This window comes from Dreissena polymorpha, chromosome 9, assembly GCF_020536995.1.
Source record: "Dreissena polymorpha isolate Duluth1 chromosome 9, UMN_Dpol_1.0, whole genome shotgun sequence".
In the NCBI taxonomy this organism is placed as follows: Eukaryota; Metazoa; Mollusca; class Bivalvia; order Myida; family Dreissenidae; genus Dreissena; species Dreissena polymorpha.
In genome coordinates this window covers 41,632,291-41,657,305 of record NC_068363.1, presented here as the reverse complement: position 1 = coordinate 41,657,305, position 25,015 = coordinate 41,632,291, and the positions used below count along the sequence as shown (strand labels likewise).

Genomic DNA, 25,015 nt, shown 5'->3' with positions numbered 1-25,015 from the left:
TCTTGATGGATTTTGAAATAACTTTTAAAAATTAATACCATCACGAGACAGTGTGTAACGTGCAAGACACAGGTCCGAGCTCTACAGTAAGGGTTACACTTAGAGGTCAAAAGTAAAAATTGATTTGTTTATGGGTCTGGTCCATACCTTGTCATTTCTTCATGAACTTTAAAAACATTTTTTTTTAGTTAAAATATAAATTATTATCTTTTTTTGTCCAGATGTTGAGAAGTGACCAGTGATAGTGTTGCTAACATGTGCTCCTTCAGTAGTAACACACCTGCATGAATCTTAGGAAATGCAATTCTGCCTGGATTTATGGTATCGATATAAGTTCATTGATACACCTTAAATATGTACAGTTTATTATTTATATGGCGCTGAGCCTGGTTAGCTTGGTTGATACAATTAAAAAAAAATTGCAGTGTTCTATTGTCATGGACATACATGTATTAAAACACCAACAATGAAAGTAGAGAGAAAGTATACGATCTGCAGTCTTATTGTAAACCTTCAAGAATCAATGCACTAGTATGAAATTTGCCAATATTTGTAAGCTCAGTCAGTAGAGTGTCTGACAGACAGTAGAGTGTCTGACAGACAATCCAGGGGTCAAGAGTTAGAGCCCCAGCCTGTCCACATAATTTGTGTGGGGATTAGTCATGAAAATATTTCTACAGACATTTTCCCCCTACCTCTGATTGAAGTAGGGCAGCTGTCTTCACTGTCATAAATTAAGTATGTGCACATTATACCGGTAACCCTCTTAAAAAGACTTAGCTTGTGTAGGAACAGTGTAAGTAGGTGAACTGACTGACATAATATGACTGAAATGCTGTTAATATGGCGAAAAACCCCAAAACAAAATCCAATGAAATTTGACCTTACAAGTGTCTACTGTCTATGCTTGCAATATCCTGCACTAATGCATTTAATTAAACATGTATGATTATGCCAGAGTTTTATATAAAAATCGTAAGTGGGTGTGTTTTTGACCACACTTAAAGCGCATGTGTTAAACAGGGATCACTTTTGACAAATGCCTTTATGAGATTATATCCCATTAGCCTTGAATCAATGAGATTTTGACAAAATGAATGGGATTTTTTCTTTTTACGTCATGTAACAATGAGATTTTACATCAGCGGACAGCCTTCATTACAATGAAAATAAAGCATCTGTGCATTTGTAAGAACAATTTATCTTTGTAAATAAACAAAACAGTTTTGAGAACGTCATGCATGTCCTACTTCTCTACCCAAATACACAGCAATAAACAAACACATAGTGCATATGTCACCAGAACATGTGTCTCATGGACCTGTTATCTCACAGTTTGATCCGTGTTAGAAAACGCTTATAACTTTAAGCACCATTTTCGAGTCCGAGAACAACTCGTGGACGGTGATTTTCGCACAATATCAAACCTGTTAAAGGTTAGAATATACCAAATGCGAATTAAATATTAAATGACGCAATCGAAACAATCAATTTCGCTTAAAGGTTAGACTATACCAAATGCGGACTGGTAGTAGAACTCGTTATCCACATTTTTCTCAGTTAATAAAATAAAATATTTTGTTTTGAGCTTGTTTTTTCCCATTTTGAGATATACTGTATATGTTGGTATCAAATTCAAGCTAATGCAACGTAGAATGAGAAAAATAAAAACAAGCTGAACTCCTATACTCTTAGTGGAGTTTACCTGTTCTTTTACAACACGGTATGGTTTGTGAATGTGTTGTGCACGCCATCAGAAAATACAGTATGTTATTTCCGGTGACAATATCTTTCTTGGGAGAAACATTTTTTTTTTTCTAACATGCCTTATTCAATGCAGAATGGACATATCTTTTTAGTCATGTATGGCTATGGTACTCAATCGTACCTTGGTCATAGTGTAGTTTGCGCCTAAAGTTCAGGAATTTACTATAGAACAAAGAAGGATTTCATTTGGTAGTGTCTAACCTAAAGCGAGTCGCTGTCGGTAAAAAGGGGGATACCCACAGTTAGGGATTCCAAGTGTCATTTGTAAATGAATAGGCTTCATACGCGGAGAGGGGGTTAATTAAAAATGAACAATAATTATATGGACATGCCACTCGTCCTAAAAGGAAAATGCAAGCGTCTAATGAACCACAGATGATTAAACAAGTTACCGACAAGTCTCCATTGCAGTGAAAAGTCGCAAATTAGGAAAGAGATGCGCGGATGCGATTTTTAATCGCATTTGAGTAAATTTTATGCGATTTTCGTCAAAATAACGCGAGAATATCGTGCAATCGCGCCCAAAAGTGATCCCTGGTTAAATATATTTTTTACCAGTACAATAGCATTATGTTGTGTCCCAAAGTTGTTCAAAGATTACTGGAAATTTTCAGGAAGACAAGTTGCTGTTGTTGATCCTTCGAGGCAATTTTCTGAAAATGAATTGGGATGTGATTACGATGGACTACCATCAGATGATGAGAGTATTGTACTTTCATCTGGTTCAAGCTATGCACCATCGGTACTGTCAGGAGAGGGTATGTGTATTTCACATAAAGATATGATAGGGCTACTATAATTTAAAACAGGGTTTTAAAGCAAGACTTAGCTAATGTTAACATTTAAATGATTTAAACTTAGACACAAAGTGCTCATTTGTGGTCAGCAGTCATCTGTCATTTTGATTCAGTGTACTTTGTGAGCATTTTTGGGGAAGGCTTAGGGAACTTGTGTGAATATACAAAGTTTTAGTCAAGAAGAATTGGAATTTCATCCAAAAAATGTTTGGGGAATTTTATTTTCTGCTTCTTGGGAACTATGACAACTACATATCAGGATTTGCATGATGTCCTTCGTTTTCAGATCTTTCTAGTGAGACCTATATTAAATATGGGGTCTATATAAGAACCCACAAAATTTGTGCCCCTTAAATGTGTTAACTTTCATACTGGAATTGAGCTAAAGCTTTTGTGCGCAAACCATTGTAAGATAATTTTGTTAATTCAGACCTTTATCATATATATCAGTATAATATTGTGGACTGGAATTAGGGGAGGCATACATGTATGTTGTTTTAAAAAACAAGCTCTTGTTTATATTTTACACAAACTGTAGATAATGAAGATGACGATGAAGATGACGATTCATCTGTTATAATTCCTGTAACACAAACAAACAAGAGATCTTGGACTGCAATAGGGAGAGTGGCTTCTAGTGAAGATATAGGAGATAATGAGCCACCCAGGAAACAGAGGACTTTACCAGTGTTGGGGCCATCCACATCTAGCGAGTTGTAAGTATTAAACTAGGAGGACTATGCTCATGGTCAGAGTATGTATGTGTGCCTTTTTATACGCCCGTATAAAATACGGGACGTATTATGTGAAACCCCTTGGCGGGCGGGCGGGCGGCGGGCGGAAGGCATCACTTTGTCCGGACTCTAATTCAAATTGTATTCATCCGATCTTCACCAAACTTGGTCAGCAGTTGCATCTAGTTGATATCTAGGCCAAGTTCGAATATGGGTCATGCCGGGTCAAAAACTAGGTCATAGGGTCAATAAGTGCATTTTCAAAGGGGCCACTTTGTCCGGACTCTATTTCAAATTGTATTCATCCGATCTTCACCAAACTTGGTCAGCAGTTGCATCTAGTTGATATATAGGCCAAGTTCGAATATGGGTCATGCCGGGTCAAAAACTAGGTCATAGGGTCAATTAGTGCATTTTCAACGGCGCCACTTTGTCCGGACTCTAATTCAAATTGTATTCATCCGATCTTCACCAAACTTGGTCAGTAGTTGCATCTAGTTGATATCTAGGTCAAGTCCGAATATGGGTCATGCTGGGTCAAAAACTAGGTCAAAGGGTCAATTAGTGCATTTTACTTTGTCCGGACTCTAATTCAAATTGTATAAATCTTATCTTCACCAAACTTGGTCAGTAGTTGCATCTAGTTGATATCTAGGCCAAGTTCGAATATGGGTCATGCCAGGTAAAAAACTAGGTCATAGGGTCAATTAGTCCATTTTCAACAGCGCCACTTTGTCCGGACTCTTATTCAAATTGTATTCATCCGATCTTTACCAAACTTGGTCAGTAGTTGCATCTAGTTGATATCTAGGTCAAGTTCGAATATGGGTCATGTCGGGTCAAGAACTAGGTCATAGGGTCAATTAGTGCATTTTCAACGGCGCCACTTTGTCCGGACTCTAATTCAAATTGTATTCATCCGAAACTTTTAAACAACTTTTTATCCTGCGTCAAAGTGGTATGGGGGTATAAGTCACATTCAGTGACAAAGCTCTAGTTCAAGTTGATATAAAATGTAAAAGCAAACAGTATTTAAACATTCAAACCAAATATTTATTTCAGTTTTTAGGGAACTAATTTCAAGATAAGTAATATCAGTACAGGAAATACTGCCATTCTATACCTATGTAGGTCTAAACAATTATGATTTAAATATTGTGTTTTAGAGAACAAATGAGACTAAGTGTACACTTATTGATATCAATGCATATATATGAATATATCAGTTATATAAGTTGTTGTTGTTTTTTTTGCTTATTTCCAAAACAAATACATCAATCATCAGTGTATCATCTCCAATGGCACACGAATCGGGCGTATATTGCTCCGTCATGCGGCGCTCTTGTTAAAATTAGCATTGGTAAATTGGCGTTTTCTTAATACAGCTTTTTAGTATAAACATGAAGTATCCCTACAAAATACAGAGGGGATTAGTTTTAGCATTGTCTGTCTTTCTGTCCGTCCTTCCTGTTTTGTGTCTGGAGCACTATCTAAGAAACCGATTTTAAAGATTTTAAATTTTATTTTAGACAAGAAAGATTTGCCTAGGTCAATCACCTGATTGGGCAACCAGAGTTGTCAATTGACCAGTCAATATGAGTATTAACCGGGGCGGCGGTCAATACTGGTTTTATCCGGTCAATACTGGTCAATACTGGTCGATTGAAATGACCATCCATTTATCTCCTATCATAGTTTTAGAAAGAAGCTATAACCCTCTATTTTACTCACCAGTTTGTTAGATGTGTTATGTATTGTGAATTTTGTATAAATGAATGACTTAAATATGAAATAAACTCCAATAAACAAATTATCTTAACATTTTGACCACATAAAAATGTTGATTGACCACCTTATCCGGGCATATTGACCACATAAAATTCCCAATTGACCAATTACCTGGGCATAAGGACTACTTAGAAATCCCATTTGACCACCTGACTAGGCATATTGACCACATAAAAATCTCAATTGACCACCTTATCCGGGAATAATGACCACTTAGAAATCTCAATTGATCACCTGACTAGGCATATTAATCGCATAAAAATCTCAATTGACCACCGTATCTGGGCATAATGACCACCTAGACATCTCAATTGACCACCTGACTAGGCATATTGACCACATAAAAATCTCAATTGACCACCTTATCCGTGCATAATGACCACTAAGAAATCCCAAATGACCACCAGACTATGCATATTGACCATTTAGAAATCTCAATTGACCACCTTATCTTGGCATAATGACCACTTAGTAATCTTAATAAAATGTCAATCGACCACCTTATCCGGGCATATTGACCATATAGAAAACTTAATCAACCACCTAATCCTGGGGTAATGACCTTATGGAAATCTCAATCAACCACTTTATCTGGGTATAATGACCACTTAGAAATCTCAATTGACCACCTTATTTGAGCTTAAATAACCACATTGATATCTCAATCAACCACTTTATCCAGGCATAACAACTACACATTGAATATTTGAATCTCAATTTACCACTTTAACTGAGCATATTGGCCACATACATTGACTATCATAATTTCAATTGACCACTTTATTAAACCATATTAATTATTAACCACATGAATTGGCTATCAAAATCTCAATCAACCACCTTATAAATATAAGAGAATATTGACCACCACATACACTGGCTATTAAACTTTTAAGTCTCAATTTAGTATCTTATCACTTGCATTGGTGAATACAATCTCAATTGTCCACCTTTTATCTTAAAGCATATTAAATGCAAAGTTTGCTAATGAATAGAATTTCATTTTCCACCATATTGGCCTTAATTTTAAATTTATTTATTTTACCTCATACCAGTATTTACATGATTTTATTTAATATAAAAATAAGGAGTTTCTATACTTTAATAGATCTACATGAAATATACAAGTGTTGATACTAAACACAAAGTGGTTATGATCACTAGTTGAATAACCACAGAATGGATCAAAATATTCATTTAAAAAACAAATTTATTTTTTACACAACTTCTTGACTAAAAAGGGTCAGCTGTCTTTAGCCTGCAATACGATCATCATTAACCCTTTACCTCCTCGACATTATTTTTCTTATGCATGCCTTTATGAACATGAAATAATATATGTTTATGGTATTCAAATTTAAAGATCTTGCCATTCATTAGGATACAGAGTATAAGCAACATATTTACTTTTTGAGAGATTAGACGATACCCATATAATAGAATCTGCTCAATTTGCCAACATTTTCTCAGATTATTATATGGTTAAAGGGTTTACAGGGGCATACATGTGCAATCAACACCTTTATGCTAAATCAGACTAGAGGACTACTACACCAAGATTAGTTGGGGAGGGGTTAATTAAGATATTGAATAATCAACAGGTATCAGGTACCCCAATAAAAATAAGGAGGAGTGGTGCTTACCATGATGAATATTATATTCAGGTAGCCAATCATTTACAAGTAGGTGTGTCATAAAACATGTCAGCTGATTGAACCATGACAGATGTTTAATCCACACCATGTTATTGCAACCTGCTGTGAAGCTGGTAGATTATGATTGATGTTTAATCTCATGCTGAACTAGGATGACAAAAACTGATTCTTTGACTATATGATTGTTGGCATTTTCAACATTGCTATTGACCACATATAATGGCTATGAAAGTCTCAATCGACCACCTGTTCCGAGCAATTGACCACATACACTGGCTATGAAAATCTCAATTGACCACCTCTTATGAGCAATTGACCACATACACTGGCTATGAAAGTCTCAATTGACCACCTCTTCCGAGCAATTGACCACATGCACTGGCTATGAAAGGCTCAATCGACCACCTCTTCTGAGCAATTGACCACATACACTGTCTATGAAAGTCTCAATTGACCACTTCATCTGGACAATTGACCACATACACTGGCTATGAAAATCTCAATTGACCACCACTTCCGAGCAATTGACCACATACACTGGTCATGAAAATATCAATTGACCACCTCTTCCAAGCAATTGACCACATACACTGGCTATGAAAATCTCAATTGACCACCTCTTCCGATCAATTGACCACATACACTGGCTATTAAAATCTCAATTGACCACCTATTCCAAGCAATTGACCACATACACTGGCTATGAAAGTCTCAATCGACCACCTCTTCAGAGCAATTGACCACATATACTGGTTATGAAAATCTCAATCGACCACTTCATCTAGACAATTGACCACATACATTAGCCATTTAAATCTCAATAGACCAACTAACCTAGCATATTGATCACATACATTGATTCACTGGCTAATACAATCTCAATCAATCACTTAATTAAGGCCTTTCGACAATATAAACTGGTTATTAAACTCAAGTAACCACTTTATTCAGGTATATTGACCTCTTACACCCGCTATTTAAACCTCAATCGACCACCTTATCAAAGTATATTGACCACATGATCAGGTCTTGCAAACTTCAATGGTCCATATATCCAGTAATATATTGATACACAAATGTATTTAACTGCATATTTCATTGTATATCTGATATTTCTACTATGAGTAGTGTATGATTAAAGAAATATGCTGAAAAATGTAAAAAGAAAAGTTAATATTTTCTATTGACCAGTAATAACCACTTTGGGAGTATTGACCGTGGCGGTTTTAACCGGTTAAAACCACGTGGTTAAAACCGGGGACGACACATGGTTGCTTGTCTATTTCAGTGATGCTACAAGCAAGAATACTAGTGATGGACATCATGGGAAGACGTGGAAGAAATCTTGCTTTAAAAATGGTAAATGAACACTTAAGGCCTAAAGAAACTTGTTTGTTTGCCCTTATGTCTTTTGCTCTATAAAAAAAGATTTTCTTAAATGTGTGTGTGTATGTGTGAATGTGTGTGTGTGTGTGTGTGTGTAATACACATATACACCATCAACCCCACAATACACGTATATACCAACAACCCCACAATACACATATACACCATCAACCCCACAATACACGCATACATCATCGATCCCACAATACAGGTATACATCATCAACCCCACATTACATGTATACATAATCAACCCCACAATACACGTATACATCATCATCGCGTGCGTGTGTGTGTGCGTGGCATTGACATTTAATATTATTCCTATCAAAGGTTTGCTTAAAATTTAAAAAATGCTGAATTTGAAAAATGTTGGTGGGGGTGGGGGGAGACCTATTTTTTGTGACAAAAACAAACTTGCTTAGAAAGCAGTTGATTTAAGGCATCATCCAGATCTTGCATTTATATTAATTTCAGTTTATGTTGAATCCTACAAATCCAATGATGGCAAAAGGAACTATTCTAAAAAGAGTTATTGCTACTATTGCAAGAACTTGTACAAGTCTAAGATGTCAAAACACCTATTTGCTGTCCATGCAGCAGAACCAAGGGTGAGGAAAATAAGTCAAATGGAGCTGAAAAGCAAAAGTAAAAGAGCAGAGCTACAGAAATTAAAGAATGAGGGTAACTTCAATCATAATGTTGAGGTAAGCAATATTTAGCAGTGACTTTTTAGCTCACCTGAGCACGAAGTGCTCATGGTAAGCTTTTCTGATCCTTGAATGTCATTGTGCTTCATCAATAATTGTTTCAAAGGGCAAAGGACAAAATTTGAAAATCTTCTTTTCTGAAACCAGGAGAGCTAGAGCTTTGATATTTGGGATGTAGCATCATCTAGTGGTCCTCTACAAAGATTGTTCAAATTATGCCCCTGTGGTCAAAAATGGCCCGTTCCGGGAATCAACAAATCTACATAGAGTTATATAGGGAAAATTCATAAAAAATCTTGTCAGAAACCATTAAAGTTAGAGCCAAGATATTTGGCATAAAGCATCAACTAAAGTTCCTCTACCAAATTGTTCATATTATGCCCCTGGGATCAATTTTACTCGGGTGAGCAATTAAGGGTCATCTTGGCCCTCTTGTTAGTTATGGTCATTTATTTTTCATCCATGCTCCTTAGCCATACCATACTTGTCACCTACATTCCTCTTATACACGTGTACTGAGAAACAAAAGAGAGTTTACACTTTTGTTTTGTGAATAATTTTTTTTTTATCTTTCACCAATTTGGTAAATGATTTTTTGAATGATTTTAAAAGGAAAACTTATGCATGTCAATGTTGGTACTCCGTGTAGCAAAACTCTGCTTTTACTTTTTGTCTTTATGGCAAAACTCACAGATGCACTAAGAGCCGTGTGGGTATGCTTGTAACAACTTCAATAATGACATCATGTCAAACGTTGTTCCTCGCGAAGTCACTGTATTTATTCAATCAATGGTTTGAAATTCATTTCCAGTTTTTATTTTAGGTTGATAATTGTTTTCATTCAAAAGAAATTAATATTTAGGTACACTGTTAACTTTCTTTTGCCTCTCAGTATATGAAATCCTTCATGTACACGACCAAAAGTCCTTAGATCTTTGGCGTGAAGAATCAACTAGACTAAGAGGTTTGTTGCATAAGATTGGCCTATTGAACTTGTTTCTCAGGGCCAACAAAGTTGTATGTATTGGCAGAAATTGAAAACATGGGCTATTTTCAATATCAGGTACATTATTTTACATGTATGTGGGAAAATAAATGAATGTGACCATGACCTACTTTTCCATCTTTAAGCTTCAAATTCGATCCACAGGTTCCTTTAGCTTGATCATTTGAAGAATAAGAAGGGCTTTAATAGTCATCCTGTTGTTATCATTGGTTTTCAGTTAAAGTTAAGTGTGCAAACGCTATAATCATGAATATCTAAAGAAAATGTCACTACAGCATATTTTCTTTGGAGATATATGCAGGACTATCATAAACATCTTTATTCTGTTTTAACAGGTTCTTCAGAAAGGAGAGGGGAATTTGATTGTGTACAGGAGACCAGGCGTCCCAGCAAATGCATATGACTATATTCACTGTCGTTTTTGTAAAGGTTTTTACCATCACAAACTTCTATGGTCACATGTCAAAACCTGCAGTTTCAAACCAGATGAGGCTGAAAATGACACTGAGAGAAACTTCATTAGAGAAGCTAGATGTGAAATAGCCCCATTTCTTCAACAACAGGATGAAGATATTGAAATGTTAGATGAAGTTATTGATAAAATGAAAGAAACCAAAGAAAATCCTGGTCTGAAGAAAGTTTGTCAGGAAGATGAGTTAATAAGACAGTTTGGGTTGTATCATCTGGGAAGATTGGGACCACTGGAAGAGCAAAGACTGAAAGACCAAGACAATGTGAGAACAAAAATGAGAAGCTTAGCCAGACTGCTTGTAAGATTAAATGGAGAGGAACTGTTCAGCTATCCTTTAAGCCATTTCATCTGTGCTCAAAAATTTGATTTAGTGGCAAAAACTGTGAAAGAAATGTATCAAGAAATTGGTTCATCACAGCTGGGCTTAAACTTAGGACATTATATAAAACAGGTAAGCCTGCTGAAATCAAGCATGTGCCTTCGCAGACAGGACTGTAGGCGGAAAAAAGACGAGTTCACAGAAATGTTCGATGCCGAGTGGAAGGGAAAGGTTTCATCAGTCGCCAACAGAAGCAAGCGTCTAAAAGCAATGAACAAAAGATGTGAACTTCCTTCTACTGAAGATTTAGTGTCCCTCAAAAAATTTCTTGTGGAAGAAATACAAATAAAAATGGAAAACCCAGCACCAACATATCCCGAGTATGTGTACATAACACACTTACTGATCGCCCGCATAGCACTCTTCAACAAAAGAAGAGTAAATGAGGTCTCTGAGCTGAAAGTGAGTGACTTCCAGAAGCGAATAAGAGGAGATGAATTAGACACAAACACCGAAATCTACAATTCCCTGGCTGTCAGTGAAAAGGCTCTGTTAAAGAGGTAATGCTCAATATTCCTGATTATGGCATTCAAAACTGATTTCAGATGTTTTAGTAGTGTATCAAATTATAAGTACCTTTTAAGTTTGTTGGAGTAAGACAAGGTATTCTGGATTCAAGGGCTTTGATTGTGTGCACCCTGAGGCACAAGAGAACTGTAACAAAACCATTCCCCAAGGACTGAGAATTTTTCTCACTCTTTGGACAGATTTGTCCGCCAAAATTTCAGTCTGAGATAGATTTGTCTCAAACTACCTGACTACTACTGACAGACTAATTTTCATTCGTAAGAATTTGTAAAAAAGCTAGTCATGTTGCAAATATGCATATCCAAATAACTGAAAGAGTCAACTACTATTTTAACGATACAGCACTTGCAGTAGTAACAAGTTATGTGTTTAAATTGTCAATTGGTCACACTTGTTTGTTTTTATACTCCCAAAGGAACATAGTTTGTTATCGCCTCGGTGTCCGTTTGTCTGTACGTCACAATTTCAAATCTGTGTTTTAATTATAGATTAATTTAAAGGTGAGAAAAAACAAATTTACCCCCCCCCCCCCCCCTTGAGTTGTGGATAAGGAAATCTGACCCCTCCGGTTAGATATAATTAATATATGTCCAAAAACTAAGGCAAGCCTCATTTTTGGACATATATCTCTAACCCTCAGGGTGAGATTTCCTTATTTACAACTCATGGGACTGGTAGATTCACTTTGTCTTACCCTGACAAATGTGGCACTTGTGTTTTCTTACCACATACTGGTCAGTTCTTTTAAAGATAATATTACAGCTTTTGAGGTCTCAAAAGTACTGATGTCATCAAACACATGCTGGAGAATTAAACGTTACATTTGGAAAAACAGTAATTTATTGACAAACATATAAGTGTCAGCATTCTTTCTGCTATTGTAGGTAGTAGTTACTTTTATCATTTCAGAATGGAACTTCTTGAGGTAAGAGGGAAGAGCACTCGGGGACTGAGGAAGGTGTTTGTAATTCTAAGCACCGACATGGTGGAAGGTTTGTCGCACCTCTTGATGGTTCGTGCGCAGGCTGGTGTACCATCAACAAACACGTTCCTATTCTCCAGATGTACAGATTCACCACAGGATGGCTGTGAAGCACTGAGAGTGGTCACATCTAAGTGTCACAATCTTGCCTTTCCAGAACGGGTCAGGACAACAAAACTGAGAAAGTATTTGGCAACTACTACTCAGGTAAATAGGTCTCTTAAAATTTTTGCTGCAAGGGGAAGCGAATGTCCAATTGTTCACTGTCTTGCATTATCCAATTTTTCAATGATCCTGAAATTTTACCTGATCTAAATTTATTAAATTCAGTTCAAATCAATAATCAACATTTTCTGTCTCAAGACATCAATAAAATAAAACCACTTTGCATCATTGCATTTCTCTTTATAATTCTTTCACTCATTTGGAGTCATTCCTGTTTTAAAACATTGGTTTGGAAGAAATTCACAGTAAAAAAATCTTTATCCTGATCCAGATTTGCAATTTCTTTGTGAACAAGGGGCCATCTTAAATAAATTGCTGAAATACCAACCCTATTTTTTCTACAGCATAATTCCTGTTTTTAAGTATTACATGTTAATATTTGATGATCAGCATGACCAAGCCTAAAAGACTTGATAAAGCCAGCAAGCTCCATAGAATTATTCCACAGAACAGTTTAACCATATATCCCATATTGGGTAGGGAACAAACTCTGTATCTATCTGATGTCTGACCAGTCTAAGATCACATGCCATAGATTATGGCATGGCCATGGCACTCTTAATTGATAGGTTATCATATTTTACAGATAATGGATATGAGAGATGATGAGCTGAAGTTAATTGCTGATCACATGGGACACTCTGTTGCCATACATACTGAAGTGTACAGAATGCAGACGTCAGTGCTTGAACGAACAAAAGTTGCAAGGGCTCTTCTAGCTTTAGAAGATGGTAAACTACAGGGGTTTAATGGTCGCGACCTTTCGTCGGTCAGCCTTGATGGTAAGTTGTTAGCTAATATAGGAATAAGGATATTCACAGTATCTGTGCTGGTTAAAACTTAAGCTCAACTGTGCAAAAGTTTTAAGATTTTGTTAAACAACAAGTATTTTTTAAACCTTAAACTGTCAGTTTACCCCTTACTCTATACATGCAGTAAATTTTTTTAGCTCACCTGAGCCTTAGGCTCATGGTGAGCTATTGTGACCGCTCTTCGTCCGGCATCCATCGTCCCTCAACAATTTGCTTTAAACAACATTTCCTCTTAAACCACTAGATAGATTTTAACCAAATTTGTCCTGAAGCATCCTGGCACTGATGTCTACAGTAGTTGTTCAAATCATGACCATAGTATCAAGGTCAAGGTCACTGTTGTTAAAAACAGAAATTCAGTTGCAGCTCAATAAATTGAATTTGCTTTGGCCTTTTGACTCCAAACTTAAAGTATGGGTAACTTATATCAAGAGGCAGCTTGGGATTGTTACCCAGATGTCTGTGATTAAGGTCACTGTTGCTAAAAATGAAATTCAATTTCCACCTAATAACTTGAGTTTGCTTTGGCCTATTGACGCCAAACTTCGTATATAGGTAGCTTATATCAAGAGGCAGTTTGGGATTCCTACCTAGGTGTCTGTGATCAAGGTCACTCAGGTTGCTAAAAATGAAATTCAGTTTCCATTTAATAACTTGAGTAAGCTGTGACCATTGACACCAAACTTGGTGTGTGGGTAGCTAATATTAAGACACAACTTTGGATTGCTACCTTGTTGTCTGTGTTAAGGTCAAGTTCTCTGTTGCTAAAATAGACTACACTACACTTATTAAACAGTTGCGCTAGGTTCTGTTTGCATTTATTTCTGATATGGTGCTGCAAAATTTATGGACCCTCTACAGAGGCAACTGATACGCAGGTGAGCGATTCAGGGCCATCATGGCCCTCTTGTTGGTGGGAAAGGTTTAGATCGAATTCCTGACTCACTCCCCAGTTGAAATAATGTCGCATTTAAAATGAGCATAATATGTTTACTTTGCTTCATTTCTGACTTTTCGAATAGTCAAGAGTGCAGTTGTTTCCATCTGGCTCTTGTTATTCTTCCACTACTTCTGATTTATGTAGGGTAGTGGTCAGTCTGGTGTAGGTTTGTGCTTAGTTACCAACTTAGGCCAGAGCCCTAAGTATGCCCAGGAATGGTGAGTAGGTTAACTGACCGCCATGATATGACGGAAATAATGCTAAAAGTTGCCACACACACTCTCAGCAGAGCAACACATCCTTTCTTGCAGAATTGCCTGAACCTGAACCTGAACCTTACAAAGCAGGGTCATTTGAAGAATTGTCTGAACCAGACAACAGCTATGAGGATGTTCCTGAAGTTGAAACAGAAGCTGTACAGAAGCCTCATGCATGTACAGGTATTTATTTTATATGAATACTTTTGTAGCTGTAAAAAGTGTTGTGTCCTGACTGACTAAAAACTGAAGTTTCTCTTTAATGAAACTAAAATCAGCCCAGGTTGGTTGAGTTAAAATACAGTTTCCTCTGATGTGAAGGCTGTAGGTATTAGCCTCAGCTAGGTCATTCTAATAAACCTGATTATCAGAAGAATAGTCTGAGCTATTGTACTCGCCCAGGCATGACACCTTGGTTAATGTTTAGCATGCAAACACTATCATGAATATCACAAAAACGTCAAATGTATAAGCTTGAAACTTCACATGTGTCTGCTCCACTATCACATCTACTGCCATAATCAAGTTTGATTACTCTAGTTGGAATAGTTATTGAACTATGGCCTTTGTTTGACAGTTGTGATAGTAAATAGCACTCTCATATCAGTGTACTTGAAGAGGTTGCTGTGGAATTGTGATGGCATTTACCACTTTTTACAACATCCTTATGTCAGTGAACTGGAGAGATGGTTTGACACAATCCTGATACCAGTTTACTTGAACAGGAGGCTGTTGAATTGTGACATCATGTAAAAAAATTAAAAATCCTGTCAGAAATCACAAGAGTTAGAGCATTGATATTATGTATGTAGCATGGTATTATGGTTCTCTACCAATATTGTTCAAATTATGGCCTGGGGTCATAATTGGCACTACTCCAGTGTTGCTAAGTTTTCATAGGGTTGTATTGGGAAACACTAGGATTCACTTAGTTTATTATTAATATTAGTTTAAAGACTTCTCGGCTATCGCCTTGGTCAATAATGACTTTTTGATGCATATTACATCATGTATTAGAGCTGAAAAGTTCATAACGGTGTAATATGAAGTAACCTGTACAGAGTTTGGCCTCTATTTTAACTAGAGGTTTGAAGTCTGCTCATATTATGCCACTGGGGTCATATTGGCCACACCCTTTATATGTATATATTTATGTGGTCCACCTTTATATGTATAGAAGGAAATATTCCATCTGGGCCCTCTATTTTGCAGTGTTAAACTTAAGGAGTCTAACTATATTTGAAGCCTATTATAGATTTTTCACACTTCTGAATATTTTAATTATGTTTAAAGCATATACATCGATAAAGTACTGTTTTAAAATGTCATTAAGGTTTATATTTTTAATGTTTGCATTTGCGTGTCATAATTATGAAAAGAAAATTGTTCACATTCCAAAGTTTTTGATTTGCGATAAAATTTACAATTGTGTTTCAATTTCATTCAAACAAACTTTGTATTGTAAATAATATCAATATGGAGGGAACCGTGTTGCAAAATTTTGATATCCGAATGCGTTTCAAAGATATTGAGAAATAACCATTTTTTTTTGCTATTTTTATTACCCTCTATTACTTCAAATAACACAACTTTCTTTTAAATTGGACAATAAAAATTCTGTGACACGGTTCCCTCCCCGGGGGATAGATTTTGATGTGTCGAAAACCGCCTGAAAATCAGATAACAAATAACAAAACTATCCCAATTCAAAAACTCCAAACGATTGGAAAATCAGTTCTCTAAAATCACGCCCACAAAGATCTAAAACCCTATCAGACAAGTTATCAGGGCAATAATCCATATCTATCGGCTAATCAAGTTGCAGATCTTTCGACAATCATCACATAAACCAATTCATAGACTCCGTCCAACAAAATAATCAACAAATGTTGTAATTAGGCTTGTCACATGCAGCAATAACAGCTCATTATTTTTACTAAACAAAATGATTCTTGTCATAAATGTGTTGTATACAATGCCTGTGTTATTGTCGCCATTGTGTATAACACTGTCACATTAAATATCCAACCTACACCTCTTCCAAACCTACAAGGGTAACATGCTCACCAACGCCTATGACAGTCTCCTTCAGCATTGTGAAAATAACATGGTCACACATCTAGAAACATTCCTCATTTCTCACTCGGTAAACATGTTTGTAAATCCTTTCACAATAACATACAGCTCTTAGAGCTGCTATTCCGGCCCTTCATGACTTTGATTTTTAGTTTCATGAAATTACATTAATTAATGTTCTTTTAAACATTTGTGATAATTAAGATACACGAAATGTCTTAAAATAAGTGAATATAAAATATATGTTCTGTTATTAAAATTATTTTCAAGTCGTATTTTAAATAATACATGAAATAAATGATCTAAATAACATATAAGATACTTTGAATAAAGGCAAGTTCATAATCATTCTTTTAATAATATTTTTTTTCAATATACTGAAATTTCTTTTAAAAATAATTATATATTATTAAAGTAGAATTTTACCGTATAGTATAATATAATACTATCTCGTTACTCAACATTGATATTGTAAATATCCTCGCCAATTGAATTGAAAAGGAATTTTAATATGCCCTATTACATACCCCTTTCCATACAAAAGAATAATATGCATTTTAGTGCAGTGCATTTGAACATTATTCCAAGCGTGGTTAATATTGTTTTTAATGTGTTGATGGTTTTCAATGGGTTGTTACGGTTACATAATTAACGCAATATAATTATTCTCAACACCTTTCTCAAACAATACAACATGTACCTAAAATGCACCTTTCTTATGTTGGCCACTGTCAAAGTAACCGATGATAATTGCGATCTTTAAATGACATAGTCACGCTTCATGTCAAAAGACATTAATTTTCACATGTTAAACGGTTTCTCCGATGGGTGAAGCAAATTGTGGAACATGTTGTTTGATGCTCTAAATTGGTTGGTAATTTAGAAATAACTTATATATTATGCAGATACTCCCCGTATCATCATACACGGGTCCCGTAAACCAAGATCCACGGCATATTTCTTTCAAATTATCTTTCACTGTCTCATCAAATTTCGTAATTGCCTGTTTGTTTCGTTTGTTTCCCATAACTGCAGTTAAATGAATGAATGACAGAGGCTTAATCACAAACAGTATTCTTTCTCATAGCCGTTAATCTGTTTAATAAGGGGCAATAAATCGCACAACTGTATCAATGCGCTGATTACCCCGTAGGCGCCCCTCTTACTGAGTGACTGCGATTCCCAATATGGCAGCGCGGCGAAAACAAAAGTAGAAACGTGCGATGCGTTGAAACAAACGGCGCTTTATACAATATCTACTTATCATATCTGCATAAAAATGGTATCAATATGCAGATAACAAAGTTGTCTTTTAATATAATTTAAAAACAAAAAAATGCATTTTATAGCCTTCAAATATAGTTAGACGCCTTAAGTAGATATAAGAATTTGCATTTTCTTTTAATATTTCAGGATCAAAAAAACGATGGTCGAAAGAGGAGGAGAGTGCTCTACGGGAAGCCTTTGACATTCAGATAAAAATGCAGAAAAACGTTTCAACAATGGAGATCAGGAAAGCACAGAAGTGTTATCCTGTGTTGCAAGACAGATCAGAAGCTGTTATTCGGACAAAAATAAACAACATCAAATTAGGAAAATACAAAAAAATATGAACTGAATTCAACCACTGCTAGATAAGGGTAATTTAAAAAAAAATAAAGCCATTGGTTTACAGTTGTATGATCATGAACATTTCTTGTGTCAGAATGCCGAAATTGATGAGTGAATTGGACTTTGCAAAGACATGTGTTTTTGAAATTATAAATGACTTTCACTGTTTAGTTTTCGCAGTGACCTTTGGAGGAAATTGCTTTTCCAATCAATAACTGGAGAACCGTTGGGCCAAGCTTTGTGAAACTTAATAGGAAGGTTTGTTTTTTTGTTGACCTCTATTGTTTTTAGGTGACTAGGTCAAAGGTCAAAGTGACCTTGTATGTTCAAACACTGTGAAAGAGTTGGGCCTAAGTTAAAGAAACATAGTGTAGTTGGCTGTGACCAGTAGATGGCACCTATGAATTTTCAGGTCACAGAATAAGTTCAAGGTCATAAGTGCAATGTTGCATATAGAGATATTGTATACTCTCATTTTGCGACAAATATTGGCATGGGGCATCTGTGTTGTATGGACATATTTCTAGTTCATCAAGCGAGTTTGTATTTGTACCTGCCATGCACCGGCATTGACTAATGGATCAGTCTGGGTGCAAGGTGTGCAGTCTGATCTGGGTCACACTGTTTGCTAATCACCAGTAATTATTGTAGATCTCTTATGAACAGCATGGCCCAGTTTAGACTTTGATCTCAAGAGCAGTTTGGTCTAAGTCAATGCTGGTTGCTGATGCATGATGGTTGCTTGTACATCAGACCTTATTTGTACCTGTTTAAACATTATTTTCTTACTTTTGTCAGTTTTTTTTTCATTTGTTGTGTCATTATATTTAAGGTCCAGAAGCACAGTTGTCAATTACGTTGGAGCAGTATTAGAGTCACTACATTACTTAAACATACTGACCTTTTTTAGCTATTGTGATCACTAGGTTGTCGATATTGTCTGCGCCATCGTCAGCCACGGCGTGCAAACACTTTTATGTAAGCCATAACATTTATTATCGCAAATGGCAAGAGCTTTCAAATGGCTAATATTTCATTGAGTGTGACCTTCTTGGTGACCTTCAAAAAAAAGACAAGCATTGGGGCATTACGACTCTTGTTTCATAAAAAAAAAATATTTGTTCAAGGTAACTACAATTAGTCCTCTACAACTTTCACATTTTATTTAGTTCAACAGTTCTATCACATTTTACAAGTTTTACATATTTTTGAGAAAAAAAGTAAAGCTGTGCTACTGTGGACATTCATTGTTTTACTCTTTTTTATTATTAATTAATGATCTTTAAGATTGGTATCTTCATTCCATTTTGGACATGGTCTGGTCAGTATTAGTATTATACATATGAATGTTAGAAGGTTCATATATCTATGTTTGCAATTACAAGATAAAAATGCAGATAATATTGCAGCCAAATTGTGTTACAATGTATTACTATCTGATGTGTTGTGTGTCATTGAATAGCATAATCCATGAGACATCTTGCACCCAAGCTGATCCAGGCAAATGCTGGTCATGCCCAAAGAATTTTATCTGCCATTGATTCTTAGAAGGTTTGTGCCCAGCACATCATCAGGCACATTGAATTTTTACCGTAATGTAACAATAATACATTGTTCTGGTTCTTACATAGTTTCAAATCGTGTATTACTGTATACAAAGTTCCCATTTTATGTCATGGGCACATGCAAGATGCACAGAGATGGCAATATTGATAGTCCAGCAATATCAGTAGATTTCTATATGAAATGTATATAAACAGAAATTTCATTTTCTTTTAATTTCATCATTTCTGGTCATATACCTATCGTTCATATTTCATTGGAAAGCTCTTGAAATTCTTAAGATGTCATAATTAAAAACTAAAAATGAGGTTAAACAAACAGACCATTTATTGTTCAATGTTCTTTTCAGTCAAATTATGGGAAAAAAATCATATAGTGTAACTTTTATGCTTATAATTTTCTGTAGACAATATTATATTGTAAAATATATTTATATCTAAAATGCAAAATGAATAACAGTTAAAATGATACCATTTTGAGCTCACCTGAGCACGAAGCTTTTAGGATCACCTTACGTCCGTTGTCCGTGGTGTGTCAACCTGCTTCAAATGACATCGCCTAAACTATGCCAATTTTGATAAAACTTTACAAGAATGATCATTGGGTGACCCTATACTAAAATTGCTTTATTTGTTCTGCTTTTGTTGCACAAGATGACTATCATTACTAAAAATTAAAAAAATCTTTAAGTGGCATATTCTTTTAAACCACTACGCCAAATTTGCCAAATAAGTTTACAGAAGTGATCCTTGGGTTATCCTTGACAAAATTGATTAAATCATTTCTTTATGATGCAAGAGATGGCAGTTGTCGCTAGAACATTATTGGATATTTTGACATGAACTAGTACACTAATTGTTCAGGTGAGTGTCTAAGGGCCATCGGGCCATCTTGTTAATATACCCTCTCAGAGCTGTTAACAATATTTTTTATATTTAGTTAAAAAATAACAGAAGCTATTAACATTTTCCCCCACTGTAATTGTAAACTATCAAAATGGCTGCCAGATTATTGTAAATAAGAACAATATAACTCTTATCAGATAGAAAAATTGGTGCTTTGAAAACTATATTGATATTTTATCTGTTTCTATGTATAGACGGCTTTGTAAATTTCATACAATGAGTAGTTGGTTTCCTATTGAACTATTACGCCATTTTGGCATAGAACGTAACCAAAGAATATGTACTTTGTGAAGTTGTTTAGGTGATGAGTTTCAGTACTGTTTCAGTCACTTTAAATCTACACGTAAAAAAATATTTATAAATATTTTAGAATTCATCCTCTTATAAAATGGAAAAGTTAATGAATACGTAATATACATCTGTACTTTTTCAAGTTAGTATTATTTTGTAAAATTGTTATGAATAATTTTATTCATTATAAATCATGTCATGGATTTTTAATTACATGTAAATCTTAGTATTGTGCTATAGTCATAATTCTTTTAACTACATTGTGAAAGTGTGACCTAGTGCTACTTTGACATAATATAATTGTTGTAATATCCTAAAATCTGTTGTAAGTTTTGTTGCTTGTTAATACAGTTCTACCGGTACTTGTTCTTGAGTTCATATTACTTTAGAAATTAATTATGTTAGATGTATGTGTTTACATCACACACAATTGTGATTCTACTGTATAATTATATAAGTAAATATGTCCAATCTAGAATCTGTTTTATACTGAGCTTTCATATTTGGTATGTAGCATTATCTAGAGGTCCGCTACCAAAGTTGTTCAAATTGTTCCTCTGGGGTCAAAATTGACTCCGCCCTGGGGGTCACAATTTTACATTGAATTATATAAGGAAAACTTTAAATGACTTGAACTGCTAATGGGATTTTGACCAAACTCAACAGAAATGGTCCCTGGGTAGTCCTCTACCAAAATTGTTCAAATGGTTCTGATTGGTTGCATAAGTACACATTGTCAAAAAAAAAAGGTTTTTAAAATGCAACTTTCAAAAATCTTCTTGTCTGAAACTACAAGACCCAGAGCTTTCATATTTGGTATATAGCATCCTCTAGAAGTCCTCTTCCAAATTTGGTTTAAGTTATGCCCCTAGGGTTAAAATTGACCCCGCACCGGGGGTCACAATTTTACATTGAATTATATAAGGAAAACTTTAAATGACTTCTTATCTTGAACCGTTAATGGGAATTTGAACAAACTCAACATTAACGGTCCCCTTACCACAATTGTTCAAATGGTTCTGATTGGTTGCATAAGTAGGTCAAGGGGTAAAAAAATAGGTTTTCTAAATGCAATTTTCAAAAATCTTCTTGTCTGAAACTACAAGTCCTAGAGCTTTCATATTAATTTCATGTATAACATCATCTAGAGGTCCTCTACCAGTATTTGGTGGACAACATTAGTGGTCCTCTGTAAATGGCTCCATTGTGACCTTTGACCTTTTCCTAAGGTGAGCGACCCAGGGCCCTTTGGGCCCTCTTGTTATTTTTCATTAAAGGGACTCTCTCAGACACGTGTAATTTGGGAGTAAATAAACGTTAAAAATTTGATATTCAACTTCCTCGTCACTATACCAAAGACCGCTTTCATTTTCCTTACTTATAAGTTACTAAAACCCCATGTTTTTGTTGCTTGGTGTGAAGTGAGCCTTCGCGCCAGTCTGTTCAACGTTGGGAAAGCCGGTTTATAAATAAACTGAGGAATTCTTTTTCGCGCGCCAAGCTATCACGTGACGTCTAAAAATAAACACTACACAGCAACATAGTAGCAAAGGGAAATAATCGTGCGCTTAGTTTGGGTGGAATTCTGAACATTTGATGTAGAAAATGCGAGTATTTTTTATTTTCCTTACCAAATTGACCAAGATTCAATAAATATTAATGTCTTCTCTATTTGTTTTTGTCATCGCTCGACCCATTTTCGTCTAACGCAAATAATGTATGCGACCATGCACATGTTCAGTAAACGTTTCCGAAGACCCACGTGACGATGGTATCTAAAAACACCACCTCTTATTCTAAGTTAAGATCGTTGTTTACAAAATAAACCCGTTTAAACGGTCTTACATATCTGCGATTTAAATGTTAATTTTCTTCTCTGTACAAATATGAGCAAGTTTGGAAAGCTGTCAATAATCTAGTTCTGTGTTACTTTAGAAATGTATGTTGTCGTGTTTATGGTAGAAGACAATTTATTTACAAAAAGTTAAAATCTCGATCTCTGAGAGAGTCTCTTTAACGAAAAACCGGAGAACAGTAGTAAAAATTATTTAAAATTTTGAGAAAAAGGCATTCATCGTTACCCCAAACCTTTATTATTATCAGCCATGTTTTTTTCATATCAGGGATGGTCTAAAACCCGTGGTGTCTGGAACTGTATATGTTCTGATTTTTTTACAAATAATGTTTTTTTGGGGGGGGCAGGTGGTTTTGGACAGGGGCGGGCGTGGATGAGAATCTAAAATATTTTTTTCTATTGCCTAACTGTAAAATAACATATCTTGAAAAATAAAATCCTGCAAATACTTTCTACCTGTTGTTCTGTTACATGTGTGTTGAACATTTCTGTGACTTGTTAAAATCCTATGGACAAATTTCTAGTCTAAATTAGCTTCTCAATTTAACTAACTTGTTCCTTCAAAATAGTGCATGGTTTGATATTGTACTATTTAAAATTTGAATTAATATTATCTCTAGTCCTGGCAAGTCTATGTTCTTTAAGTAAATTGAAATTAAAAGGTTTATTCATTTAAACATTTTGCAATGATTTCTGTTAGTTCACATCTTGTTAAAATGTTTTATACATGCATAGTTTATGCCTTGGTTAAATAAAATCTGAAATCTGTTGTGGGAAGTATCATACTATGTATTCGTGTTTCTGTTTGTAAAACGTTTAATAAAACTATTTAACATATACTGAAGTGTTTTATTTCTTTTTGTCGAAAACCAGGTCAAATCCTAGAAAAATCTTGTTAACACTCCGGAAGCCACCTTTTTGAATCAATCTAGATGAAACTTGGTATAAATGTATTTACAGAGACATGGATATTTATGTTTCTGGTATTTAAAATTCAATATGTGTCCGGTTTTAATTTGGGACATGCTTGGTTGGGGAAAAAGTAGATCACTAGGTTTAATATTATATTAAAAAAAACTTGTTAACACTTTAGTGGTCACATTCTTGCATCAATTGTCATAAAACTTGGTCAGAATGTTTGTCTGGACAATATGTAAGCCAAGTTCGATTTTGTGTCATGTGGGGTCAATGATTAGGTTGGCAAGTCAAGTGAAAGAGTAGATGTTGTTTTAGCCACCGCCAGACCCTGTTGTCTGGGTCAATGTAGGTCGCAGTGTCCGAAGGTATCTTATCATGTGATGCGGCTCGTATTTCTTGTGTTTCAATAACATTTCCGATACAGAGTTTTAGTTAACTCGTGATGGGAGACAAGTGGACTATAGGATTGCTTGAACCCGGCCTTCAATCGTCCGCCATGCCGTCCTAGTACACCGTATTAAGAGATTTTATAGATACTGTTAACATATGTATATATATCTAGATCTATATATTTGTTGGCTTCTGAAGACCCCCATTACAATTTATACATATATACTAAGTAAAGGGGCATTATATATAATTATATATTATTGTAAAGGGGCATTTTTATAGACTTGATATACACATTTGTGGGTTTCGATATACACATTTGCGGGTTTCCGACTCTGCCCCTCACCATGGTCTCATTCAGTGACCCCGTAAGTGAAGGTATGTGTGAATATATATATATATATATATATATATATATATATATATATATATATATATATATATATATATATATATATATATATATATATATATATTATATATTTATATATATGTAAAATGTGTAAAATGGCATTCATTATAAAACCGTATTCGTCATGGCCGCAAAGTGAAGGAGCGCTGTCACAGTGTTGAATTGAGTCGCGTTCTGAGAAAACTGGGCAAATTGCATGTGCGTAAAGTGTCGTCACAGATAAGCCTGTGCAATCCGCACAGGCTAATCAGGGACTACACTTTCCTCCTAAATTGGATGTTTGCTAATAAGAGACTTCATTTAAACGTAAAATGTCATAAAAGCGGAAAGTTTCGTCCCTGATTAGCCTGTGCGGACTGCACAGGCTAATCTTTGACGACACTTTTCGCACATGCATTATGCCCCGTTTTCTCAAAACAAGGCTCAATTTGCATGACGCCGCCTGTCAATCAAATCCTTATCTAAGAATTGATCTACCAATCAGCGATCGATTAATCGGGCGCGCGAGTTAGCAACGAACTGTCCGCCATTTTCATAGACAAGCTATGTCTAGGTTC

General features: G+C 35.3%; 1 protein-coding gene across 2 annotated transcripts in view; it reads left to right on the top strand.

The window, feature by feature from the left end:
* LOC127844152 (uncharacterized) overlaps positions 1-23,577 on the top strand; it is a 32,692-nt gene extending 9,115 nt beyond the window's left edge. For both annotated transcript variants that reach the window (XM_052374167.1, XM_052374168.1), the window contains 9 exons: positions 2,382-2,525; positions 3,103-3,280; positions 8,030-8,100; positions 8,604-8,833; positions 10,178-11,193; positions 12,131-12,410; positions 13,015-13,210; positions 14,492-14,620; positions 17,927-23,577. In XM_052374167.1, coding sequence (XP_052230127.1) covers positions 2,382-2,525; positions 3,103-3,280; positions 8,030-8,100; positions 8,604-8,833; positions 10,178-11,193; positions 12,131-12,410; positions 13,015-13,210; positions 14,492-14,620; positions 17,927-18,126 — 2,444 coding nt within the window. In that variant the 3' untranslated portion in view covers positions 18,127-23,577. The remainder of the gene's footprint in view (positions 1-2,381; positions 2,526-3,102; positions 3,281-8,029; positions 8,101-8,603; positions 8,834-10,177; positions 11,194-12,130; positions 12,411-13,014; positions 13,211-14,491; positions 14,621-17,926) is intronic.
* Positions 23,578-25,015: the final 1,438 nt, after the last annotated feature.